Source organism: Haliotis rubra, unplaced genomic scaffold (genome assembly GCF_003918875.1).
Source record: "Haliotis rubra isolate DU_JTF1 unplaced genomic scaffold, ASM391887v1 Scf803, whole genome shotgun sequence".
NCBI lineage: Eukaryota > Metazoa > Mollusca > Gastropoda > Lepetellida > Haliotidae > Haliotis > Haliotis rubra.
This window is the reverse complement of record NW_025767528.1, coordinates 437,888-462,352: the sequence shown is the minus strand read 5'-3', so window position 1 is coordinate 462,352 and position 24,465 is coordinate 437,888. Positions and strand designations below refer to the sequence as shown.

Sequence of the window (24,465 nt, the reverse complement as noted above, 5' to 3'; positions counted from 1 at the left end):
CCAGCTGAAGTCTGTGTTCTTTGAACACAAAATATTAACATGCACTGGGCCCAAGTTGATATACATAAGAGGTTGCACTTAGCAGTTTCAGGTCGCACCAGTGCAAGTTCTAAATGCTTAAATCGAGCCCTGTGGTACTGTATGTCATAGGTGTGGAGTGCTGTTACTGTATGTCATAGGTGTTAGTGGTTGTCCGATTAATTGAAATGATATCGAAGATTGGTCGCAGTGACTAAACTACCAAGCAATCGATGATGTTTCCTCATAATCAAACACAAACAATTCTGAAACACTTGTTTTCTTTAACAATTTTTTTCACAAGGTTGGTTTTGTCTGTTACATTTCATAAGCACTACATGCTCGTTTCAAGTCATGATTGAATTGATCTTAAGACTCCAATCCTAACATACTAGTCATCCTTTAAAGATGTGAACATTTTCCCAAAAAATCCAACAAAAATTTGATTAATGACGCTAAACAATTTTTTTCGATGATTGATCAGTTGTAATGAACCAATCAGCAATTATGAGATTTTAACCAATTCCGAACACTAATAGGTGTGAAATTCATCTGTCTTCTGTTGTAGACTATAGCCAAGCTAAGCTTTGACGCAATCGTCCGTCGGGTGTACGCTTACCCAACAGTACCACACGCGGCAGGAATGTCCTCCACAAAGCTGATTCAAGACTACAATACGGTCAGAAACCCACCATAGAATATTGTTCAGTTAGAATGACATTGCACACAAATTTGGGACATTGTAAAGTGGAAAATTATTGGAATTAAAAACTGTTTTTTGATCGCCTTGTGACTGACAGTGTTATAATGAGCTGGGCCTTTTTTTGTACATAATTTAAAAATATTTTGAATGTAATTCACTCAAACGTTGAAATGTTTATTAAAATATGGTGTTTCTTAAATATGTCTTGTTCAGCAGTTTAGCAGTTCCTCAGTTCAGACAAAAGGTTTTGGACATCCTTAGGAAGTGACTGATTAAATATTTTCATGGGTTTGTACACAACTATTTGATGCCCACACTTGTAAACATTGGCAGTAAACCTGACTCACTCACTCTGTTACAGAATACCATGTATGTTATTGATGTGTTGAAAAGGACATGCCAGAAGACAAAGAGTAACTTGCCTTTCAACAATGGATGTGTGCCTGGTGAGTCTCCCGTTTGTTACTTCAATCCTTCATCCTCTTCATTGCGTCATTTCTTCATGTACTCATAGCTTCTTTCCTTTATTCCGTTCATTCATTCACCATCTTCATTTCTCCATCCTTTAATTTCTTCATCTTCATTCCTTCATTTATTTATTTCTTCTTTCATTCCCCTAAATCCTTCCTGTTGGTTAGCTGTAATGTTGTAGAGTGCAGCATTAAACAAGAAACCACCCAACCTTCCTTCATTTCTTCATCCATTCATACTCTTGATTCCTTCATCGTCATCCTTACTTCATCCCCACTCTATTGCCCTTCATTTCTTCATCACTTTATCCTTCCAACCTCATCATTCCTTTACCATCTTCAACCCTTCATCCTCGTTACCCCTTCATATCCTTGTCCATTTCAATCCTTCACCCTCTTCATCCCTTCATATCCTTGTGCTCTTCAGTCCTTCATCTCTTCATCCCCTTGTCCTCTTCAATCCTTCATCCCCTTGTCCTCTTCAATCCTTCATAGCCTTGTCCTCTTCAATCCTTCATGACATCATATCCTTGTCCTCTTCAATCCTTTATCCCTTCATACCATTGTCCTCTTCAATCCTTCATCCCTTCAAACCCTTGTCCTCTTCAATCCTTCATACCAGCATACCCTTGTCCTCTTCAATCCTTCATCTCTTCATACCCTTGTCTTCAATCCTTCATCCCTTCATACCCTTTCTTCAATCCTTTCATACAATCATATACCCTTGTCCTCTTCAATCCTTTTCATCTTCTTCATACCCTTGTCTTCAATCCTTCATCCCTTCATACCCTTGTCCTCTTCAATCCTTCATACAATCATACCCTTGTCCTCTTCAATCCTTCATCTCTTCATACCCTTGTCCTCTTCAATCCTTCATACAATCATACCCTTGTGCTCTTCAATCCTTCATCTCTTCATACCCCTGTGCTCTTCAATCCTTCATCTCTTCATACCCTTGTGCTCTTCAATCCTTCATCTCTTCATACTCTTGTCTTCAATCCTTCATACCTTCATACCCTTGTCCTCTTCATCCCTTCATACCCTTCTCTTCAATCCCTCATCTCTTCAAACCCATGTCCTCTTCAATCCTTCATCCCTTCATACCCTTGTCCTCTTCATCCCTTCATCTCTTAATATCCTTGTCTTCATCCCTTCATATCCTTGTCTTCATCCCTTCATCTCTTCATCTTCATTACCTCTTCTGAGTCTTCACTGTCTTCAGTCCTTCACTCTCCAATTCCTTTGTCCTCTTCATCCATCTTATCCTTGTCCTCTTCATCCCTTCATCCCCTTGTCCTCTTCATCCCTTCATCTATTCATATCCTTGTTGTCTTCATCCCTTCATATCCTTGTCTTCATCCCTTCATCTCTTCATCTTCATTACCTCTTCTGAGTCTTCACTGTCTTCAGTCCTTCACTCTCCAATTCCTTTGTCCTCTTCACTCCTTCATACCCTTGTCCTCTTCAATCCTTCATCCTCTTCATTCCTTCATCCTCCTCAACCAGATATGGTCCAGACTCGGTTGCTTACACACCACCATCAAGGAGGCAACAAACCACTCAGGCATGTCTTAAAGTTCAGTTACACAATGATATCGGTATTGCTATTGTATGTATCCTATGTAATATGCATTGTTTACCTGCTTACGTCTGTAAATCTGCAATATTGTGTTGGTATATGTTTCAGATGACGCCAAGCAGGTGTTTGATATGACAATTGGAGCTGGGAGCGAGACACTGCAGACGAAGATCTACTCAATGCGACTGCAGCAGGCGTCGACCCTGATGGACATCAACTTTAGTGTCACAGAGAAACAGTGTGTCCCCGTCGGTGAGAACTGGGTCGGATCGGTTAACAACGGTGAGCTGGTGAAACTGTGTGTGTCTGTGTGTGTTTCTGACCAAGTGTCTGTACCTGTAACTATGACTGGTAGTGGGTGCAGGTGTGTGTGTGTGGGTCTGTGTCAGTCTGTCTACTATACTAATACTAAATACTAATTTCTTCGTTAAAAAGTGTTCAGCTTGAAAACTGAAATGTTTTAATACATGTATATGGAAACATAGAAAAATATCTTGATTGTGGTATGCAGTCTCTGTCACAGACAAAACTCAATGTCTGTTTTATTGACATCTACGTGTCTTTTTTTTACGTGTTTTTTTGTCAGAGTGATTCTCGTAGTCGGTCTCATCCACCTCAGGTGAATCAGGATATCCCGTCTTGTCAGTCTAGAGCTAGTGAGCACTTGCGGTCAGCACCTTTACGTGATAGTTCCCCTCATTAACATCGTTCTGTGCGGGTGGTTTCAACTGCTAGGCTGCGTTATGGTTCAGTGGATCGGCGTTCACCTTCACGCCATGTCACTTCTACTTTGCCTCTGTCATAGGTTATTGCTGAGTCTTGGAATTCTGCGCTTGATCCCTCTCCAGCACCGGGTAGAGACACCATGCTTCTTGCTGTTGACCTTAAATAGCGTAATTTTGCGCACACTGTAACAATATTTACTTCCTCGGATCCCCACTCGTCATGTGTGGGTTGTATTGACCTGTGTTCCTGGAGCAAACGTTGTCGGGAATGTGCTCCCTTATCAAGGACGTTTTTAGAGCATGTAGACATGCTTGCTCCCGTTGGCTGGCAGACAGAGCTCGTTACACTTCAACAGTTGATCACCCGACAAACCCCTGCTTTTTAACGACCGGTGTTAACTGCTCGTCATCCGGAGATTCCCATGTCGGACAGTGATAATTTTATTGGCGCATCATTAGATGTCTTCTCGTGGTTCCGCCTCATCAAAACTGATGCCAGCTGACTCACACATCCGATCTACATCGTCAAATCGCCGAACCGATTCACCACACCGAATCTGTTGGCCATACCGAATGGATTCACCAGACCGAACCGTTTCGCCATACCGAATGGATTCACCACACCGAATCAGTTCGTCATACCGAGTGGACTCACCAGACCGAACCGTTTCACCACGGCGTATGTGGATTACGACATCGACTCAGTTTCTAATCGCCGAAACGGTTCACATCATCGATTCAATTCACAGCACCGAAACGATTCACCTCGGCCGGAACATTTCACCTCGCCTCACCGGTTCATCTGAGCTTTCTAGATCTCTCCATCAGCTGAGATCATTTAAACATTTCGGATTACCAAACCGATTTTCCAGCCTGACTCGTACCGTTTCACCAGGCCGAAAAGCTCCTTATCGTCGAACCAGTTCACCTGGACGTTCAAGTTCACTGAATTGTCAGCATTTATCGAACTGTCAGCTTTCGTCAATAATCCGTTCCTCGGACCTTGCCAGCAATTGAGCTTATTCATGAATTGGGTGATTCACCACTCGTGTTATTTCCAACACGGCGCATCTTACCAGCCTATCAGAGCCTATGCCAAATGTGTCTGGGATGCCACCCAAGACACTTAACCCACATCGAACTTCGTCTTTGTTTTCATGGTTCGGGCTACGCCAGTCGCCTATAAGAGGCAGGAATGGTTTTGGTTGATTCGACAAACATGATCGCATGGTTCACCGACCACCTATAGCTACCTAGAGCAAGATACCAGATGTTCTATTGATTACATTCAACATGAAGGATAGGGACTTGTCAACATTGCTTTTCCACATCCTCAACGAGGTTCGTGAACTTGCATCTAGATTGGGCCAAATTTGTCGAACTCTGCTAGTTTTCAAAACGATCATAGTTTTCAGGGCATCTGTGAGGCGCTGAATTCCTCATTACGAAGTGGCAAGCTCTAAGCATGACAATTTGATTTGTTTATCCGGTTTACCTTACGGCTTGTGAGGTTCTTAATGTTATTAGTCACATAACTTATCCCACCTTGTACCCCTTTTTCGGATGGTTGTACAGAGATAGTAGCTATGTGCTTCACCATGCCGAATGGATTTACATGTGATGTCAGTAGCGCAGTCATCTACAGATATCACGCCCGGCACTTGACGGTCTGACGATCCCAGTTCTCAAGAGTCCTCCGTGACCGGGGCTCATCTCATTCCAGATTTAATCTACCATCCGATCTTCACCTTTGATGAATGATTCGGTTCAACGATTCTACCCTTCAATGTAGATATCAGTCCTACAACCACCCGATATGGCATAACTAGATACGCTTGTTTGCCAGGAATACTTTACGACGCTCCGATGAGTCTTGTTACTACAGACTACCGGTAACAGCGTGTTTGTGTATCGCTGGGTGCAATTGTTGCAGCTCCCTTTGTTTTACATGATAAGCAAGTTTCTGGACAGATAACAAATGGGTGAAGTTTTTGCGCAGGGTACCAGCAGTGATGTTTTGTCAAATAGCCAGCATAGCTCAGCCCGGAATTTATGGGTTGCGACTCGCCCGGTTAACCGAAGACCATGTTGTCCGTTTTTTTGTCACTCGTGTGTAACGTTTGCAAATGGCGGACTACTGTTTGTTTACCGGAATTTTGATGATTAGAGTGACTATGAAGTGCCCTTGCAGACTTGTCTTGGTCCCACGAATCGGATACCAAGTCCAGCCTTTAAATGTTAGTAACAATGAACGCTGCCATTCCCCTTTAAGAGTGAATGTGTCGGGATTTTGACAGCCAGTCGAGAGAGACTGCTTATCGAGGGTGACAGACAGAAACACCCGTGAACGGTTTGACTAGTTCAAGCACTGAGTTTAGAGGTCACTGCAGTTATGCAAGGACTGTCACCAGGCAGCGATCTACTACCTTTATCACTCCACTTGGCAACCATTATTTTGTTCCGCCAACCGAAACGTTCCTGAGGTCACCGATCGTACGAATTTCTACAATTCGTTTACAATGTGAACGTTCCTGTAGATTGACTGACAATCTCCTTTCGCCGAACATACTACATTGAGCACTCCATCAGAACTGACGTAGTTGCTCGACTTATTGAACGTTCTTATAACAGGAGATATCTTTTTGTCAGAGGCAAGAGTGGTTAGACCTCTCATTTCCCTCGACCTGTGAGGGCCGTGGGGTAGCCTAGTGGTTAAAGCGTTGGCTCGTCACGCCGGAGACCCCGGTTTGATCCCCACATGGGCACAATGTGCTAAGCCCATTTCTGGTGTCCCCCGCCGTGATGTTGCTGGATTATTGCTAAAAGCGGTGTAAAACTAAACTCAGTCAGTCAGTCAGTCAGTCAGTCCCTCGACCTGTGAGACGCCTACCTTCACATCCGGATACATCCAGACTATCGGAAGTATCTTCGATTTACTTTCAAGGGGCGTCATTGATACCAATGGAGGGTCCTGCTGTATGGGCATATGTGCAGCCCCGTGGCTTTTTACTCAGATACCCATTCCGATAACAAGCTACCTGCATTGTCGAAGCGTGACATTTGACAACAATATCGATGACTGTGTTCAAGCCCAGCAGGATCCAGTCATCCTTCCTCTCCACAGACAGTTCATCATCAAGTTGCTCACGCAATTAGGATGGCTGCTAAATTCGGAGCAATCAGGGGTAACACCGACCCAATGATTTCTTTTTATTGGGACAATATTCAACACGACAGGTCATGATGTTTGTGCCCCAGGAGAGGTGGGACAAGATTCAGTGCAACGCACCACTAGTGTTGGTCCAACCCACACCTTTTCGCCAGTGGCAGAAGTTACTAGGGTGGTTGGCGTCGGCACAAGAGCTGACTTACAGGGGCCAGCTGCAGCTTGCCCTCTTCAGATGGTTCTGTGCCCATACATCGGGGAGGACAACCCCAGGGAGTTGATTCGTCTTCCCGCACAACTACATTCAGTCTTTCATTGGTGGCTCAACAAGTGGAATGTTTGTGTTGGAGTCTCTAGGGTGCCCTTCATACCGACTCAACACCTATTCGTTGGCACATCTTGCAAGCTGGGGCGCTCACGTTCTCCATCAAGTGGCCTAGCAGTGGTCATCAGAAGAAAGGGCCCTTCATCACAACGAATTGGAATTCAGCACTGTCATTATCGCCTGTTCGTCACTACCATCAGCTTCAGCGCAGATGATCACCAGTTGCGATCGTTTCTGCTTTGTGTACAATCTGAATAAAATTCTGAATTTTATTTCTGATTTGTGTCTTCAATTCTTCTGGGACTTGTGAGTTTTCCGATTCAATTACCCTTTCACCCTCCACGGGACGGTGTCTGTGGGGGTTGTTTCGAAGCAGGGTCTGGCCCGATACTGGTCGTCAGACCTTGGAAATTGTGGTTATGCGACTGATTACACTCGCTAAGCTGCGTCCTTTCACTTTCGTGAAGGTAGTGACTGAACACCACATTGCTCGGGAATCCCGGTCCCTGGGAGCACTTGTGCTTAGTAAGTCAATGGGTTCGCACTAACCCTCCCACGTAGTAACTTTGGTAGTTATTGGCTTGCCTTGTAGTTGCTTCCTACGGTTGTTTTGGCATAACGCTTAGATGTTATCGCTTGAACTTCGGGTAATCTATGACCCACCTTCCTACCGTGGGATAAGTGCAAGTCGTGAGATAGGATAAGTTTAAAAATTTGGAAATTTTAACTATAAATTGTATATTTATATACTTATCCTATCTCACGCGATAAAGTCCCACCCTACCTCCACACTACTTTGATTACCACCGTTCCGGTTTTGTCCTTTTATGGCTCCAAGATCGAGAATGAGTATGGAAGGTGATCACGTGGGTGAGGGCTGCGCATGCCACGTGCTGTCACGGCCTAGTGAGCATGGCTAAGGCAGGAAGGCATGCACAGCACGGGACAGGGACAAGGAAGGCCTGGAGCAAAGTTTTAATTCGTTTCCACTCATGGTTGGATGAAGAGAGAGAGGTGCAAGTCGTGAGATAGGATAAGTATATAAATATACAATTTATAGTTAAAATTTCCAAACTCGACCATTTGCTCGAACTTTTATGTAGTTTAATTTAACTAGAGCAGTTATAACACTCATTTCTTTTCTCCATGGTTACAGTCAAGATGGTCATGTCGGTGGGGTTCTTCGACATTACCCTGGGGATCAAAGACCCCTCTGTCTTCACCCCTCCCGCCTTCTGTAAACAGGTAACCTTGACAATGTTCCCAGATTTCACTTTTTATCACTTTATGCCTGAGACAATGAATAAAATATGTTTATTCAAGCATCTACCATTGCTTCAAAAGGCTTTTTTCTGTGTAAGTTTGAACCTAACAATTGTTTCGGAGGATAGAACCGGAAATAAAATTATGGTTTTCGAAACTTCAATACTTCAGAAAAGTTGTACTGTAATTTTCACCCTGAAATAAAAATAATTGATCTTCAGTTACCAATGCTTGTCGCAAGAGGCGACTAACGGGATCGGGTGGTCAGGCTCGCTGACTTGGTTGACACATGGTATCGATTCCCAATTGCGCAGATCGATGCTCCTGCTGTTGATCACTGGATTGTCTGGTCCAGACTCGATTATTTACAGACCGCAGCCATTAAGCTGGAATATTGCTGAGTGCGGCGTAAAACTAAACTCACTCACTCATTCACACTGAAATCATACAAGTTTCTATCACAGTTCTATGCAAGTTGTTCTATATTTCAGAACATAACAGGTGACGCAGCATTCCACCCAGTCCTCAACTACAGGATCTTAAACCTGTAAATGAGACGCTGACACCATAGCAACATAGCAGCTTTCATAATCCAAATTTTAATATGCTTGAAGCTTTTTACAAATTTTACTGATCGGGACACCTTGCTAGTGCCCATCTCTTCTAACACAACTCGGCTGTTCGATCTGTAAAAACATGATGTCATCATGACGTCACCGCTCGAGTCTTTACATAGCCTGATTTTATAGGCACCTTTACTGATTGTGTAACATTACATTTCTATCTCAGTGTAAATCTCTTCTAACACAACTTGGATGTCTGATCTGTAAAATCATTGTGATGTCATCATGATGTCATTGCTCACCTCTTCACATCATCTGCAAGAAGACCACTGTTCGCCTTCTCCCGAAACTACATGAGTTGGCATTACATTAATTATGCTTACGCTGTTGTGCATATCGTTTACCAAGACTTGACAGAAATAGGCGACCTTGTGATTGTTGTAATGTTGGTACAAGTTGTCTCCCCTATAATTGAAAATGGTTTGTTTGTTTGTTTGTGTTTTTGCTTTTTTAATCAAGAGTACTTATCCTTGCTTCACATGTTATTTTATCTACACTTGTAGCGCACATGGACTAAAAACTCTAATAACAGCTGAAACATTAAATATATCCATTATTTTCAAACCTCTCACAAGACCATTGAAATTTGAATCTGAATTTTTATTACATACAGCTGTTTTTCAAGTATGACAAACCATTCCATACCTTTTTCTTTGTACATGTGAGTCAGATGTTTTTAGAGAAAAAATAATAAATATATTTTTTGTACTATTGTGACTTTTTTTCTGTTCAAACTTCGCTGATATCATGTTTTTTGTCATTTTTGATAATGAACAAGATGTGACTGATATGGGTTAGAATTGGTTTTCAGCAACCCATGCTTGTCAAGGCTCCCTGTCTTGCTTTACACGTGTCATCGTGATCCCAGCTGGCGAGATCGATACTCATGATGTTAGTCACTGGATGGATTTTTACAGACCGCCATATAGCTGGAATATTGCTGAGCGCGGACCGTGAAAGAACAAACAAATGACAAGCCTCCGTGGTGTAGTGGTTAGAGCGCCCTACCAGAGAGCGTGGCAGGTCGCTGGTTCAATCTCCGACCGGCCATACCAAAAAAAAAGACGCTAAAATATGGTAGTTGTTGGTCCCTGCCTGGCTTCAGCATTACTGGGTACAACAAGGACTGGTCGGCTCGGAGTCAGTATAATGTGTCTGAGTGGGGTATTCATGCTTCTCTGCGTCATGGTATCTCAGTGGGCTTGCACTATACAATCAGCTTAAGTCTGGGCTAGTACAAGCTGCTACACATACACACGCATGCACGTAGTCATATGAGCGAAATATTCTCAAGCACCACGTTAAACCCAGTTTCACCTCACCTCAACAAGAAATGTTCATCATAGATACTGTGCCCAGTACATTTCTTAGTGATGGTACTTACTGGCAAACAAGGATAAGTTGAGCACCGACCTGACAATTGGCCTGTATTAGCATGTAGTAAGATTGGCCTGTATTAGCATGTAGTAAGAGTGCCACCCACTGGCGCTTGCCATTGTTAGCGAAGGGGGCTCGGGTTGTCCCCGATCAAGTGTAGTGCTACACCGACCACGTGAGAGTCTTATGAGCAAGGCGTGTGCAGCTATGTTCGGAATCAATTTCATCGCCATGCACTGCAGGTGCACTAGCCTACATCTGCTCTCCTTTTCACAAACCAACTGGGTTTGCTCATTCTACTACTTCTCGTAAACGCGTTCTCTGCTCCGGTCCAACTTATCCTTGTTTGCCAGTAAGTATTACCAATGTTGCTACACCCGTCAAACGTCCGTTACGTGCCTCTCTACTCACACGCACTATAATAGTTATATACTGAGTCAAAAAAGAAACTTCACAAAATGTAATTTGAAACATAATGAATAATTTTTTTCTGATGATGCATCTGTTCAGAAGGGATTCGCCAAAATGCATCCATGTTTGAAACTGTTCATGTACATATCATAACGTGACACCCAAACGCACCAAAAGGCATGCATATCAAAAAATGCACGGGATCCACATGGGATAGGACAGGGGACAAACACATGTGGTCAGTTAGTTTAGTTGGGTCTTAAAATCTCAAGGTGAAAACTTGTGTTGACAGTATCGTGATTGTCTTAGTTTCTTGAGCCCAATTGTTAGACATTCAGCATTTAGAAATTTAGTATTAAGACAATTAAACATTAGTTGAGCATATTTCAAACAGGCCTGAAATTTACTGCATTTTGTGAAGACATTTCTAGTTCAGTTTTCTGGGTCCCTTCAGTTCATTTAGTTGATTTTCAATGTAAATAATATTTACCATAATTTAGTTTTGGCCTAAGGTTGAAATACTACCTAAAGCCACCCAGTTTAATTTTACTTGCACATAGTTTTCTAGGACCCTTTCAGTTCGTTTAGTTTGGTGTGTTTCCTTTTAGTCTATTTTTTTCAATAAAGACTTCCACTGTGCATTCCTCCGCTACATTTTGGTAGCAGAGCGTGGTTTGAAACTCATTTAGCCCATATATTTAGGTGTTTAGATCACATTGTACATTAGGTTGTGTAACAATATAGCAATGTCTTTAGTCAAAGAAGAAGTGCCAGTTAGTAAACTTGAATCTGATTCAAAGATAGCCGACCTTAAAAAGAAAAAGAGGGCTGCTAAAACGGCTTTAACGAAGGCAACAAACAAACTGTCAGATTTGTTGGAACAAGAGTATCCCAGTCGCAAGACTATTAGAGGAGCAATAGATCAGGTTTGTTCATTACAAAGTAAAGTCGTAAACATTATCTGTGACCTAGCACTTGTCTACCAATCAGCTGGAGATCTTGAAAACTGTAAGAAAACAAACAAAGAAATAGACACAATTGAGACGATTGATGAAGTGATCACTAAAGCGCAAGTGTTTTTAAACAACACTTTTAGTTCTACTGCGCCGCCACACAGTGGCTATTCAGGTGTTGCAAACTTGTTCAAGGATAAAGCAGTTTCAAAGCAAGTGAAGCAAGGCAGTCAGTCTGTATTAAACAATGTAGATACTGCAAATGTAAAACCTACAAATGTAACTCACGAGAATACCTCTGCTCCTGTTCAATTAGACCAAGAAGTAGGTATTGGCAACAAGAGTCCACAGATTGGGCAGGACTTATGGCGCCAATTAAAGCCGGTTTCTATCCCGACTTTCTCAGGTAAGGTTCTGATGTATGACAGTTGGCGTGCTGCATTTATAGCATGTGTAGACAGTGCACCTGTCACAAATGAGTACAAACTCCTCCAATTAAAACAGTATTTGTCAGGTGAAGCAGCACAACTCATCTCAAAATTAGGTCATAGTTCTTCTGCTTATAATATTGCCCTGGAAAAACTTGACAGAAAGTATGGGGTAAACGTAGGCAGATATCTTTGCAGCTGGAGGAAATTGCAAATTTCAGACCAATACGTCCAGGTAAGATTAAAGACTTTGAGAGATTTACAGACATGTTAGATGTTGTGGTTGTTAACCTTAGGGAAATGACAAGGTGGAGGAACTCAGTGACGGCTGTTTGTATGTAATTTTAAAGCAAAAGATGACTGAGTCGATGCTCGTGCAGTACCAACGGTTCATTTTTGAACAACAAAGACAAGAGTCTGTTGAAACCCTCAGGAATGGGTGTTGCAGGAATTTGAGTTTTTCACAATTGCCAGTGAAACAAAACATGGATTATCTGACAAGTCACGATCTGAGAATAAGGGTTGGTCAAAATCTGATTCATTCTTTGGTGCTGATCCAAATGTTGTCACCTTTCGTTGTCACATATGCCAGGGCACAAATCATACTGCACAAAACTGTATGAAATTAAAAAATTTAGATGTTGCCAGTCGTTGGGCTAAGGCCAAACAACTAAGACTCTGTTTTCGTTGTTTGGGGCCAAATCATGTAGGGAAAGCATGCAGTATGAATGAGACTTGTGGTATTGATGGATGTAAAGCTAACCATCATCATTTGTTGCATGCTTTCAATAGAAAGTCATCTGATCAAATATTGGAAAACAACGACAGTACTTTGCTTAAAAGGAGAGTGATCAAAAACAGGATACTGTCACCATGTCAACCAGCAATGTAAATCGGCATTTCTGTGCATTGAGAACATTTCCAGTTGTACTGAAGAATGGTAACAGAAGAATAACTGTAAATGCATTGTTAGATGATGCAAGCACGCAGACATACATCAACGATGACATAGCTGCAGAATTAGGTCTTCATGGAACTCAGGAAAAGGTATGTGTTAATGTGTTAAACAACCGGAAACAAACCTTGATAGTTGTTTAGTTGAGTTTGGTTTGGAGAGTGTTGATGGCTCTGTTGACATGATGATGACAGGCTTGACAGCTTCCAAGGTCACTGGTTCATTAGAAGTGATTGATTGGCAGCAGTACAAAACACATTACCCTCACTTGAACGACATACCATTTCCAAAACTCCCTTCACGTCCAAAGGTAGATATTTTGATAGGCGTTGATTATGCAGTCCTGCATTGTTCCAAAAAAAGACGTCAGCGGACGTCAAGGTGAGCCTATAGCCAGACATACGCCACTGGGTTGGTGTTGCATTGGCAGCATAAATCAGTTAGCTGGATCAACATCAAACTCCTTCTTTGTCCAAAGAAATGAAGATAAACAAGAGAGTTCTTTAGAAGAACTTATGCATACATCTTGGGAGGTTGAATCACTTCCACATCCAGGTAAAAATATCAGCATTGAGGATGAAAAGGTTGTAAAATCTGTAGAAAACAGTCTTTGTTACAGCAATGGCCGGGTATCAGGTGAGTATACCATGGCGTGACAATGTTCACACTCTTCATAACAATTTTAACATGGCACAGAACCGCTTGATTCACACTGAGAAGAAATTGAGTAAAGATGAGGCTATTGCAGAGGCTTATTCAGATGTGATAGAGCAGTATGAAGCTAAAGGGTACATCAGGAAGGTGTCTGAAAAAGAGAAAGCTGAAACACAATGGTACTTACCTCATTTCCCTGTTGTAAAGCTTGATAGGGATACAACAAAAGTTAGAATAGTCTTTGATGCTTCTGCAAAAGAGAAAGGTGTGTCATTGAATGATGTTATACACGCTGGGCCAAAACTACAAAACGATTTGTTCGCCATTTTGCTTAGATTTAGTAGACATGCAGTAGCAATTGTCTGCACATTGCCTAAATGTATTTGCAGATTGAAATTTCGGAAGAAGATCGAAAATTCTGTAGGTTTCTTTGGCTTAAAAGATAAAAGTAGACCACCCGAGGTATACGAAGTTTTCTAGGGTCATTTTCGGAATGAACTGTTCACCATTCCTAGCTCAGTATGTAACACAGAGACATGCAAAACATCATGTAACTGAGTTTCCTCTTGCAACAGAGACTGTTAATGCCTCAACGTACATGGATGATAGTTTGATTCAGTTGAGACAGATAGCAAAGCCGTCAAACTGTATCACTTAACTCATGGAACTTTGGAATTTGGCAGGCATGCACGCAAGAAAATGGGTATCCAATTCCTTGATTGTCATGGAAAACATTCCTATTGAAGATAGACTCAAAGAAGTCAATATTTGCATGTCCAAGCTGCCTCAACTCAAGACACTGGGTCTTATTTGGGATCCTGAACGGGATCTTTCAGATTTGCTCAAAGTAGCACTACAGAAGTGCAATCTTTACAAAGAGAAGTTTCCTTAGAGAGACAGCTCGGCTGTTTGACCCTTTAGGCCTTCTTGCTCCTTTTACTGTCCGAGCAAAAATGCTGTTGCAAGATATGTGGCTACTGGGTGTTGATTGGGATCAAAGCCTTGACCAAGACATTGACAGCAGATGTTGTCAGTGGTACGTTGAAATGAAAGACTTGACATCTTTATCATTCAAAAGGTGCATCTTGACAAGAAACAACATTGATGATGTAAAATTTCATGTTTTTGTCGATGCCTCAGAGAAAGCATATGGCGCTGTGGTGTATAGTGTTGATGCAAACGCAAAAAACATTTGTGGTCATCTTGTTGCTTCAAAAGGTCGAGTAGCACCTTTAAAAGCTCTTAGCATACCACGAATGGAACTACTAGCAGCTGTTCTTGGAGTTAAGTTGGCTTTGGCAGTGGCTGATGCTTTGAAATGTGAGCTATCATCTATGGTCTTCTGGTCAGATAGCCAGAACGTCCTGAGTTGGATAAGAAACCAAAGCAGATGCTTTAAGCAATTTGTTGCTAATCGGGTTGGTTTTATTCATGAGAACACAATGCCTTCCCAGTGGAAATATATTCCAACAAGTATCAACCCAGCAGATGTTATCTCTAGAGGTTCAATACTTCAATTTTGAACAGCAAAACTTGGCAAAATGGACCAGATTTCATTAGCCATTGTGAAGATGAATGGCCTGAACAACCAGAAAGGTTTCACAACACTGAAACTTCTGAATGCAAACTACCCAGTTTGCCTGTCTCTGTTACGTTTTGACAGAGATTGACAGATCAAATTGAGATTAGACTCTTCCAATTTTTCAGATTGGAAGAGACTTTGCCGCGATAATGGCTTGGACATGTAGATTCCTCAACAATGTTCGTTTGACCAGCCCAAAAGAACATTTGGAGAATTAGATGTTGAGGAATTACAGGATGCAGAGACTCTGATTTTGTTAGATTGTCAGAAACAATCATTTCCTGATGAGTATGCAGCTTTGTCAAAGGGAAGGTCTGTATCAGCAAAAGCAAGTTACTCAGTCTCAAACCATTTCTTGATGAAAATGGTCTGATTAGATCAAGTGGGAGACTGCAGTTTTCTGATGATATGCCTTATGAAGCACGATGTCCCATCATCCTTCCAAGGAGACACTGGACAACAAAGTTGATTGTCAAACACCACCATGAAAAGAATTGTCATTTGGGCACCAATGGCACTTTGGCAGCTTTGGCAGCTAGATTTTGGGTAATCTCTGCTCGTGAGGAGATCCGCGAGTGGGAACGTGAATGTGCCTGGTGTAAACGGATGTACACCAAGCCGCCTTACTCAGATAATGGCAAATCTTCCCAAGGCTCGAGTAAGATCGTCCAAAAGCTTTTGAACAAGTAGCTGTAGACTTTGCTGGTCCCTTCATTACCATTCAAGGGAGAGGCAAACGTCGTACAAAAGAGATATTTATGTTTATTTACTTGCCTCACAACAAGGGCAGTCCACCTAGAAATTGCTTTTGGCTTGATGCAGATTCTTTTCTTAACGCATTCTTCGAATGACAAGTCGACGAGGAATACCTAAAGAGGTACTTTCAGACAATGGCACCAACTTTGTTAAAGCTGCAAAAGAACTAAAAGCATTGGTTCAAAGCAATCTGGACTCTGATAAGGTGAAGGGTTCCTTGGCTAACAGAGGTATCAATTGGAAATTCAATCCACCTTCAGCTCCTCATTTTGGTGGAGGTACGAATCCCTTTATCAAATCAGCAAAACGAGCCATATGTGGAATTTTAGCAAAAGGAGACCTTTCAGATGAGGAGCTTATGACTGCATTTATTGGTGCGGAGGATCTTCTCAATTCAAGACCTCTGACTTATCAGAGCTCTCATCCAGATGACAATGTTCCCCACGCCAAGTCATTTCCTTCATGGATTGCTTGGAGGAAGTTTGGCTCCTGACATTGATTGTTCTCCATACAACCCAAGGAAACGTTGGCGCCGCATTCAAGAACTTCTCAGACACTTTTGGAGAAGATGGATGCGTGAGTGGTTGCCAACATTAAATCTGCGCCGAAAATGGTGCAAGTCCAGCAGAGATTTTCAAGTTGGTGATGTTGTAATTGTAGTGTCGCCTGAAACTCAACGAGGATGTTGGCCACTTGGAAGGATTGTTGGAACTCATCCTGGTGCAGATGGTCATGTCAGGGTGGTGGATGTCCAGGTGGGAAGGAAGAAATTCACCAGACCAATCACCAAAATCTGTCCATTAGAATGGAATAGTGAATAAAGAATCATGACAGAATTTCAGGAACATTCTCAGGTTGTAAATAATCTGAAATGTAAATAGTTTTGTTAGTTAAAAATGTTGTCTCATGATAAACAGTATGTTATCATGGAGGGGGATATGTTCAGAAGGGATTCGCCAAAATGCATCCATGTTTGAAACTGTTCATGTACATATCATAACGTGACACCCAAACGCACCAAAAGGCATGCATATCAAAAAATGCACGGGATCCACATGGGATAGGACAGGGGACAAACACATGTGGTCAGTTAGTTAGTTGGGTCTTAAAATCTCAAGGTGAAAACTTGTGTTGACAGTATCGTGATTGTCTTAGTTTCTTGAGCCCAATTGTTAGACATTCAGCATTTAGAAATTTAGTATTAAGACAATTAAACATTAGTTGAGCATATTTCAAACAGGCCTGAAATTTACTGCATTTTGTGAAGACATTTCTAGTTCAGTTTTCTGGGTCCCTTCAGTTCATTTAGTTGATTTTCAATGTAAATAATATTTACCATAATTTAGTTTTGGCCTAAGGTTGAAATACTACCTAAAGCCACCCAGTTTAATTTTACTTGCACATAGTTTTCTAGGACCCTTTCAGTTCGTTTAGTTTGGTGTGTTTCCTTTTAGTCTATTTTTTTCAATAAAGACTTCCACTGTGCATTCCTCCGCTACAGCATCTATGTATCCGAAATGGGATCCCTATCTTTCGACTCTAGAAAAACGTTAGCAAAACCCACTCAAACCGATCCATTTGTCGTGCAAATGATGTTAGTGCCAAATCAGGTTTTGCACGTGCAGTCGATCACGTGATCTTCGCATCAAAGTTTTCTTCATATGCACGTGTTTGCATTGGCCTCAAGAATTTAAAAAACACTTTTAAACCACAGTTCTAACAGTACTTGAAATGCCACGATTGTCAAATGTGCAACGTGAACGTGCCGTTGGCATGTTGCAAGCGGGAAGATCAGTTATTGACGTCGCAAGAGCAATGGGATGCAGCCGTCGTACTGTGTATGACTTGCAAGGTCGTCTACAACAAACTGGCACCACTTCTGATCGCCCAAGGTCGGGTCGTCCACGTGTGACGTCACGAGCAGAAGACTGTCAAATCGTCCTACGTCACCTACGTGACAGATTTCTGCCGGCTACGCGAACCAGGGCTGAGATGTTTAGAGGTCGACTGTCCTCACAGACCTTTCGAAATCGGTTGCAGGCTGCCAATCTCCATTGTCGGCGTCCATATCGTGGGCCAATATTGACGCCGTTTCATCAACGTCAACGTCTGCTGTGGGCCCAACGTCACCTCCGATGGACCCAGAGAGACTGGAATCGAGTCGTCTTTAGCGATGAATCCAGGTTTACCCTCAGATTCGCGGACGGCAGGCATAGAGTCTGGAGACGACGTTGTGAACGGTATGCCCAATGTTGTGTACAGGAAGTCGACAGATTCGGGGGCGGAAGTTGCATGGTGTGGGGTGCTTTCTGTGGGAACAACCGTTCCCGACTTCTGGTCATCCGTGGAAACCTCACAGCTGCTGCTTACCGCTACCAGGTGCTCACCCCTGAACTCGTTCCTTTCATGGCGGCTCATGGCCCAGGTCTACAGTTCCAGCATGATAATGCTCGGCCGCATACCGTGATGTTGACACGAAATTTCCTTCAAAACGCTGGAATCAACGTCATGGACTGGCCATCGCGGTCCCCTGACCTTAATCCAATAGAGCACGTTTGGGATGCACTTGGGAGAAGGCTTCGTGGTCTTAGGAACCAACCTCAGAATTTGCAGGAACTTGGCGCTGCCTTGCAAGAGCAATAGCGCAGAATCCCCCACCACGTGTTCACAAGCATCAGGCAGTCGATGAGGAGACGGTGTTTGGCAGTGGTGAATGCGCGGGGCGGCAATACACGATATTGAACTGAGAAATTTCGCATTTTTATTCTTGTGACTTGACATTCTGTATACCCATGTTTTGGAACGGCGGTGTAGCTTAATGGAACTGATTATGGCACTGTCAGTGTATCGAGTACATCACACAGATCTCAGCAATGAAATAATAACAATTTAACCATCTTACCATCTCTTGTTCTTTTATAGTGCCCTGAAGAAAGAATGTGAAGTTTCTTTTTTGACTCAGTATAGTTATAGAAACAACCCAACCCAAAATCTTGAATGATTTAGCAAGTCTAATGTTGCCTTACCTTAAAAACGCATTGATTTATGGCCCGAGTTCGGTCTTACACAGACAGGCAGGTGTGATACTTGAACACATGACATGTTATGATGTCTGTTGATTGCAAAATGTTATACACAAAAAATGAGCATGTATTTACAAAACCCAACATCTCTATATATACACACAATGAGCTGTGAGGGCGGCATCTGCAAATGAACCAGCCGTTACACTTGAGTGCACACCCACCCGCTCTGACTGGGTTCGGTATCCCGGCTGCTTCGTTTCGAGGGAGGTAAACCCAAGTACAAAATATTGCACTTTTGATTTGCGATTATACGCTTATAATTTTGTTTATTTGTTTTTTCATAATCAGCAATGCATATTATATGTCATGAAGAAGTGATAATTGTGTTTTTAAGTTTTGGGTTGCATGTGACCTTTAACAACTTTACAAAAATTATTAACATTTACAATTGAAATTCCCAGAACATGCCCCAAACCAAGTTCATACAAAAACATTTTAACACTACGTAACCATGATGTATAACCATTATTTAGACCATTTAAACAAAAACCATAAACAACCCGCTATATACAGGCCTTAGTATGGCGATCTACCTTCAGTTGTTTGCGATCTGCTTGTAATATGCTGTATTGTCATTAGTTTTAAATGTGGGGGCGGTGGGGTAGCCTAGTGGTTAAAGCGTTGGCTCGTCACGCCGAAGACCCGGGTTCGATTCCCCACATGGGCACAATGTGTTAAGCCCATTTCTGGTGTCCCCCGCCGTGATATTGCTGGAATATTGCTAAAAGCGGCGTAAAACTAAACTCAGTCAGTCAGTCAGTAGTTTTAAATGTACATGTTTTACATATCTACCTGTGATTTTCTGGTTGTTTTAATGTAGTTCGTCAACAGGTTTATGCATTCTCGGTTTATGTGTTATGAATGTAACACATGTGCTAGTCACTATATGCTGCTGAAATACCTTCGAAGGGGGTTGAAGTAGTGTAAAATTATTGTCCTCCGAATGGGGTACATAACTCCCGAAACATATTTGAACTAACCAGATTTTTTAAACATAGCATTTTTGTATTTTTAAATCATGGCGAAATTTGCTTACAATCGCCAACGGCGGAAGGGATGGTATAAATCCATTTAGGGTCCATGCAGGTAGCAAATCTACTGTTAGTCCCATGGTCCCTAGTATGGTGATCCACCTTCAGTTGTTGGTGATCTACAGCCCATTTTTATGTTGTCCTGAAAGAGGTCCTAAATAGTATATAATTTTAAGCTACATGCTAGTTTTTAATCTGTTGTTTTACTGTCCTTCGGCGACAGATTTTATATAAAAAAAATAATTATGAAGTATTTACTGTTTTAGTCACGATATGGCTGAAATATTGCCAAAGTGACTAAAGTTTTACCCACTCACTCACTCACTCATATTGCTGAAATACGGTCGATGTTACTTGAAATCACAAGTCACTCACCATCTGTGGATTCTCAGCAATATTCCAGCAATATAAGGGCGGGGGACACCAGAAATTGGCTTCACACCTTGTGCCCATGTGGGGAAGCGAACCCGCGTCTTCGGCGTAACGAACTAACGCTTGAACCACTAGGCTATCCCACCGCCCCTCAAGAAGTGTTGTTTTGAGAGCATTTGACCAAGATATCCCTGGCCGGGTTCTGGGTCAAAAATGAGCAATCTTGTCCCGGCACTTAGAAAGCAACTTTCTTACACACCCGTGGGTGAGAAACCCATGTGAGAAATCTGGTATCACACATATGTATGAGATGGATTTCTAATCCCGTGATCGGCTACTCCATGCTGATGACCTAGGCTCAGGTTATGACGGACTACTTTCCTGATTAAAATTCATTGATAAGTTACTCGTGCTTCAATCGAAAAGAAACCTGTTACTCGTGCAAAAAATACCCCTTTACACCTACCTGTTATTTTCGCGATTGCAACATAAACAGGCTTTTGCTCGTAAAATAGGTGTCCTCCCATTTGTGAGAACTCCCAGTTGTGAGACACATTAATTAATGGTTCAGTGCACATAGGTGGTGTTTCCACATCCCTACAATGAAAGTGGGATCAGCCCAGCCCAGTACCCACAGGAGGCATAGTTCATTGATGAGTTGACTAATGAAATAGATTATCAAAGATTATATTTACACAGAAGAAATAGTTCATTGAATATTTTATTTATTCAGAAGAATATGTAATTATGATAACACATTTTTATTGACTATTATGAAGTTTGAAAGTCATTTTGGTTTAAACATATTTTATTATTATTTATTAAAATGAATTGGGATTGGTGAAGCATTACTGCTTATGTTAACACTGCTCCCATGCAACATAAAATACAAAATGAAATGGAGGATAATATACAAAGTACATATAAATATATGCAGATTACATCAAATACAACTATTCTGTAAGTAGTCATAATTAGAGACTTACAGTTGTGTGTGTCTAACAATAGGAATATATATCAATCACGAGAAGGTTGTTGATTTAATTTCAGTATTTCCCTGTGAAAATTTGAAGGTTGTGTCTAGATGATATAATCGTGGACGGATTCAACTATTTTCTGGTTTACACAAGGAGTAAATTCTTTGTTTCCGTTCCAAAAATTATCCAGGTTATAACGGGTAGTTGATATCCACAAGAGCAACACGCACTGTCTATTAAATGTATGTTATACTTATCGGCGTTTGGGTTGCTAGATCCGAGCCTGAGGCAGCAATGAACGATTTGACAAAAACAAGAGCCATAATTTAGATCAATATAAATCTTGTTTTCGGTTTTTGTAATTATGTTTTAAAATTCTTTGAGACTGCATGACTCTTTGGAATTTGGTACGGCATTCCATAAATTTATTGTGTGGGGTAGAAAGGGTTTGGCATAAGGGGCATTTCGACTGTAAATTTCAGAGTTATTTCATTAAAGACACTTACCTGAGTATGTTAATCAATTTATCTTATAAAGTTTCATTAAGTTACCTCCACAAGATTCAGTTACATAGCACATCAGTAAATAGCTAGGGTGAATCCATTCTATCAGACAAGGGGGGTATGGTGTGTTTCGTTGCTAATTACCTACTCCACTGTCTCATAACTGGGAGTCTCACAACTGGGAGTTCTCACAAATGGGAGTAGACCGTAAAATACGTTTTGAAACAACTTGTTGTAATAAGATAAATGGTATCTGACAGACACTCGTTTAGTAATCTCTATGTTATATACATGACGACAACCACTCTGGATAATGCGTAGTAATGACGTCATTTAGTGACGTCATTTTACAAACATGACAATGCGTGAGTTTAGTTTTACGCCGCTTTAGCAATATTCCAGCAACATCATGGCGGGGGACATCCGAAATGGGCTACACATATTGTACCTATGTGGGGAATCGAACCCGGGTCTTCGGCGTGACGAGTGAACGCTTAAACTATGGATGCAATGGTACGGCCATACCACGGTTCGGTACGTATATTGCGATACACAGCTCTCGGTTCGGTACAATTCGGTTCGGTTTATTAACAATAAAAATTAAAGTTCCGAGAAGAAATCTTCTTGGAATTGAGACCTAAACGAAAGTGCCTTCACACGAACTCATTCACCCAATCGAATCAGCATGAGTTGTTGACAACAGCACTTTGGCACAGAAATCTCAGAAACGGTAGCTACATGAAGAGAATCTAGAATTAATATTACATGGAATATTTGTGATGACACTCCGAAAGTAATGTGCATAAGGAGAGTAAGGTGATATTTTCGGTACGAAAACCGAACGTACCGTATTTTCAAAGTGAATTTCGGTGTACCGAACCGAAAACAAAATACCGCGGTATACCGTTTCAGCCTCAGCTTTAAAGGTCACATAAACCCTAGGGGGTACAAATACATAAATCACTAACTGGCATCGTTATAAATGAAACCCCGTCATTAAAACTACTCATTTCGACCTTTAATTGACTTAAATCGACCTTTTTGACAACAGTGCACAATTCTCACCCGCGAACGAAATTTCAACCAACCAGAGCGGCGCGCCTCTGTGACGTCATATGAGGAATAGCTTTGAGAGCCGATGCAGAATTCATCTACATTTTAGGGGTAAAATTATCGTGTTTACAGGCTTGTATAAACCTGAAATCGTGACAATTGTTGTGGAAAATGAAAGCTATATGTTCTCACAATCTACTGTCATTTAATTTTGTCTCCTGCTTTGCCTAGTTTCCGAGTTACAACCTGTTTTCATAGACGATTCTGTCAAAATCGATTGGTGTCGTTAGGCCCTATTTGTATAATGACTGATCCGAATTAATCCCATTTCTGTGTTTTTTTACCTCGATATTTAATCATGTCATGTAAAAATCTGTTTGTATTCTCAAAAGAGTGTCGGCCCATAAGTTTTCACATGCAATACAGCAATTAATACTCCCTCGTTGTAACCCGTGTTAGGTGGTATAAACCTACACATGTTATTTGTCATCATTCACTTGATGGTCAGTTAATGAATTTATAACAGGTATAATTAGTGGTAACACACTTAGATTACCCGACAAAGGTTCCCAATTGGCATTTCTTGTGTCTAGAGTAAATATTCAACATTATAAACATCGATCAAAGGATTAACCGATAACACGCTGATTGATTAATTACTTTTATCTTACACAGCGGAATTGTCAAAAGGTAGTGTTTATGTATGTAGATTTACTAATCTATACTGAATACACTCTGTCGTGTCGGTGTCTGCGTAAAAAACAACGTCCTTCTTTCAAAGGATTAACCGGCAATACATTGATTGATTGCCCATTATTGGCTAACTAAATTACTGTTTTTAAAGAAAGGTGGACACTATGCAATTAGTTGCCAGGTGTGCTATCTTGGGTGACTAATGAGACTATACACCAATACCTGACAAGATTTATCACTTTTTCGTATATTAAACTGTTAAAAGACACATCATTTGGAACAGTTTTGTGGATATTGATGGATACATTCCTCGAACAAGGTAATGGCCTGATATTGTTCCTATAACTTTAATCTGTTTTAATTTTAATATTTGCATTTTGTTTTTATTCATTTGTCGTAGCATTCAACAGAATCATTGTTTTCGCCGTGAAGTGTAATGAGACAGACAACATGCACTAGGGTGTGTGTGCGAATTATGATTCACATTGGCAAACTATAAAATGTCTAGATATTACAGTTCTGTTATAAATTCACTATAAGTATCAGCAGATCGTCTGCTTTTTATTTAGTTTCAAAATGCATACAAGTGTGATAATAAACTAATTAGGATTATAAGACCAAATATAAAGACGCACATTGACTAGTATCTACATACTGGTGAGTGGACATTAACCATGGGAATGTAGCAAGAAATGTATCGCGCAGTATTGTGACTTCGACCCCCACCTCGCTTCCGTGGAAGAAATCGTTATGTTATAAGTT

At 41.4% G+C, this 24,465-nt stretch overlaps 1 protein-coding gene across 1 annotated transcript; it reads left to right on the top strand.

The window, feature by feature from the left end:
* Nucleotides 1–630: 630 nt before the first annotated feature.
* Nucleotides 631–9,580, top strand: LOC124261678 (mammalian ependymin-related protein 1-like). The gene is made up of 5 exons (XM_046696028.1): nucleotides 631–697; nucleotides 1,083–1,167; nucleotides 2,879–3,052; nucleotides 8,143–8,231; nucleotides 8,741–9,580. Exons 1-5 carry the CDS (start codon nucleotides 662–664, stop codon nucleotides 8,798–8,800), a joined length of 444 nt encoding a protein of 147 aa, XP_046551984.1. The 5' UTR covers nucleotides 631–661; the 3' UTR covers nucleotides 8,801–9,580.
* The last annotated feature ends 14,885 nt before the right edge of the window (nucleotides 9,581–24,465 follow it).

What these genes read in the sequence shown, in the direction of transcription:
- LOC124261678 (XM_046696028.1), top strand. Translation starts at nt 662, where the DNA reads ATGTCCTCCACAAAGCTGATTCAAGACTACAATACG. An exon ending in GGTCGGATCGGTTAACAACG is followed by an intron (nt 3,053 to 8,142) that starts GTGAGCTGGTGA and finishes CCATGGTTACAG; the next exon opens with TCAAGATGGTCATGTCGGTG. An exon ending in CTCCCGCCTTCTGTAAACAG is followed by an intron (nt 8,232 to 8,740) that starts GTAACCTTGACA and finishes TCTATATTTCAG; the next exon opens with AACATAACAGGTGACGCAGC.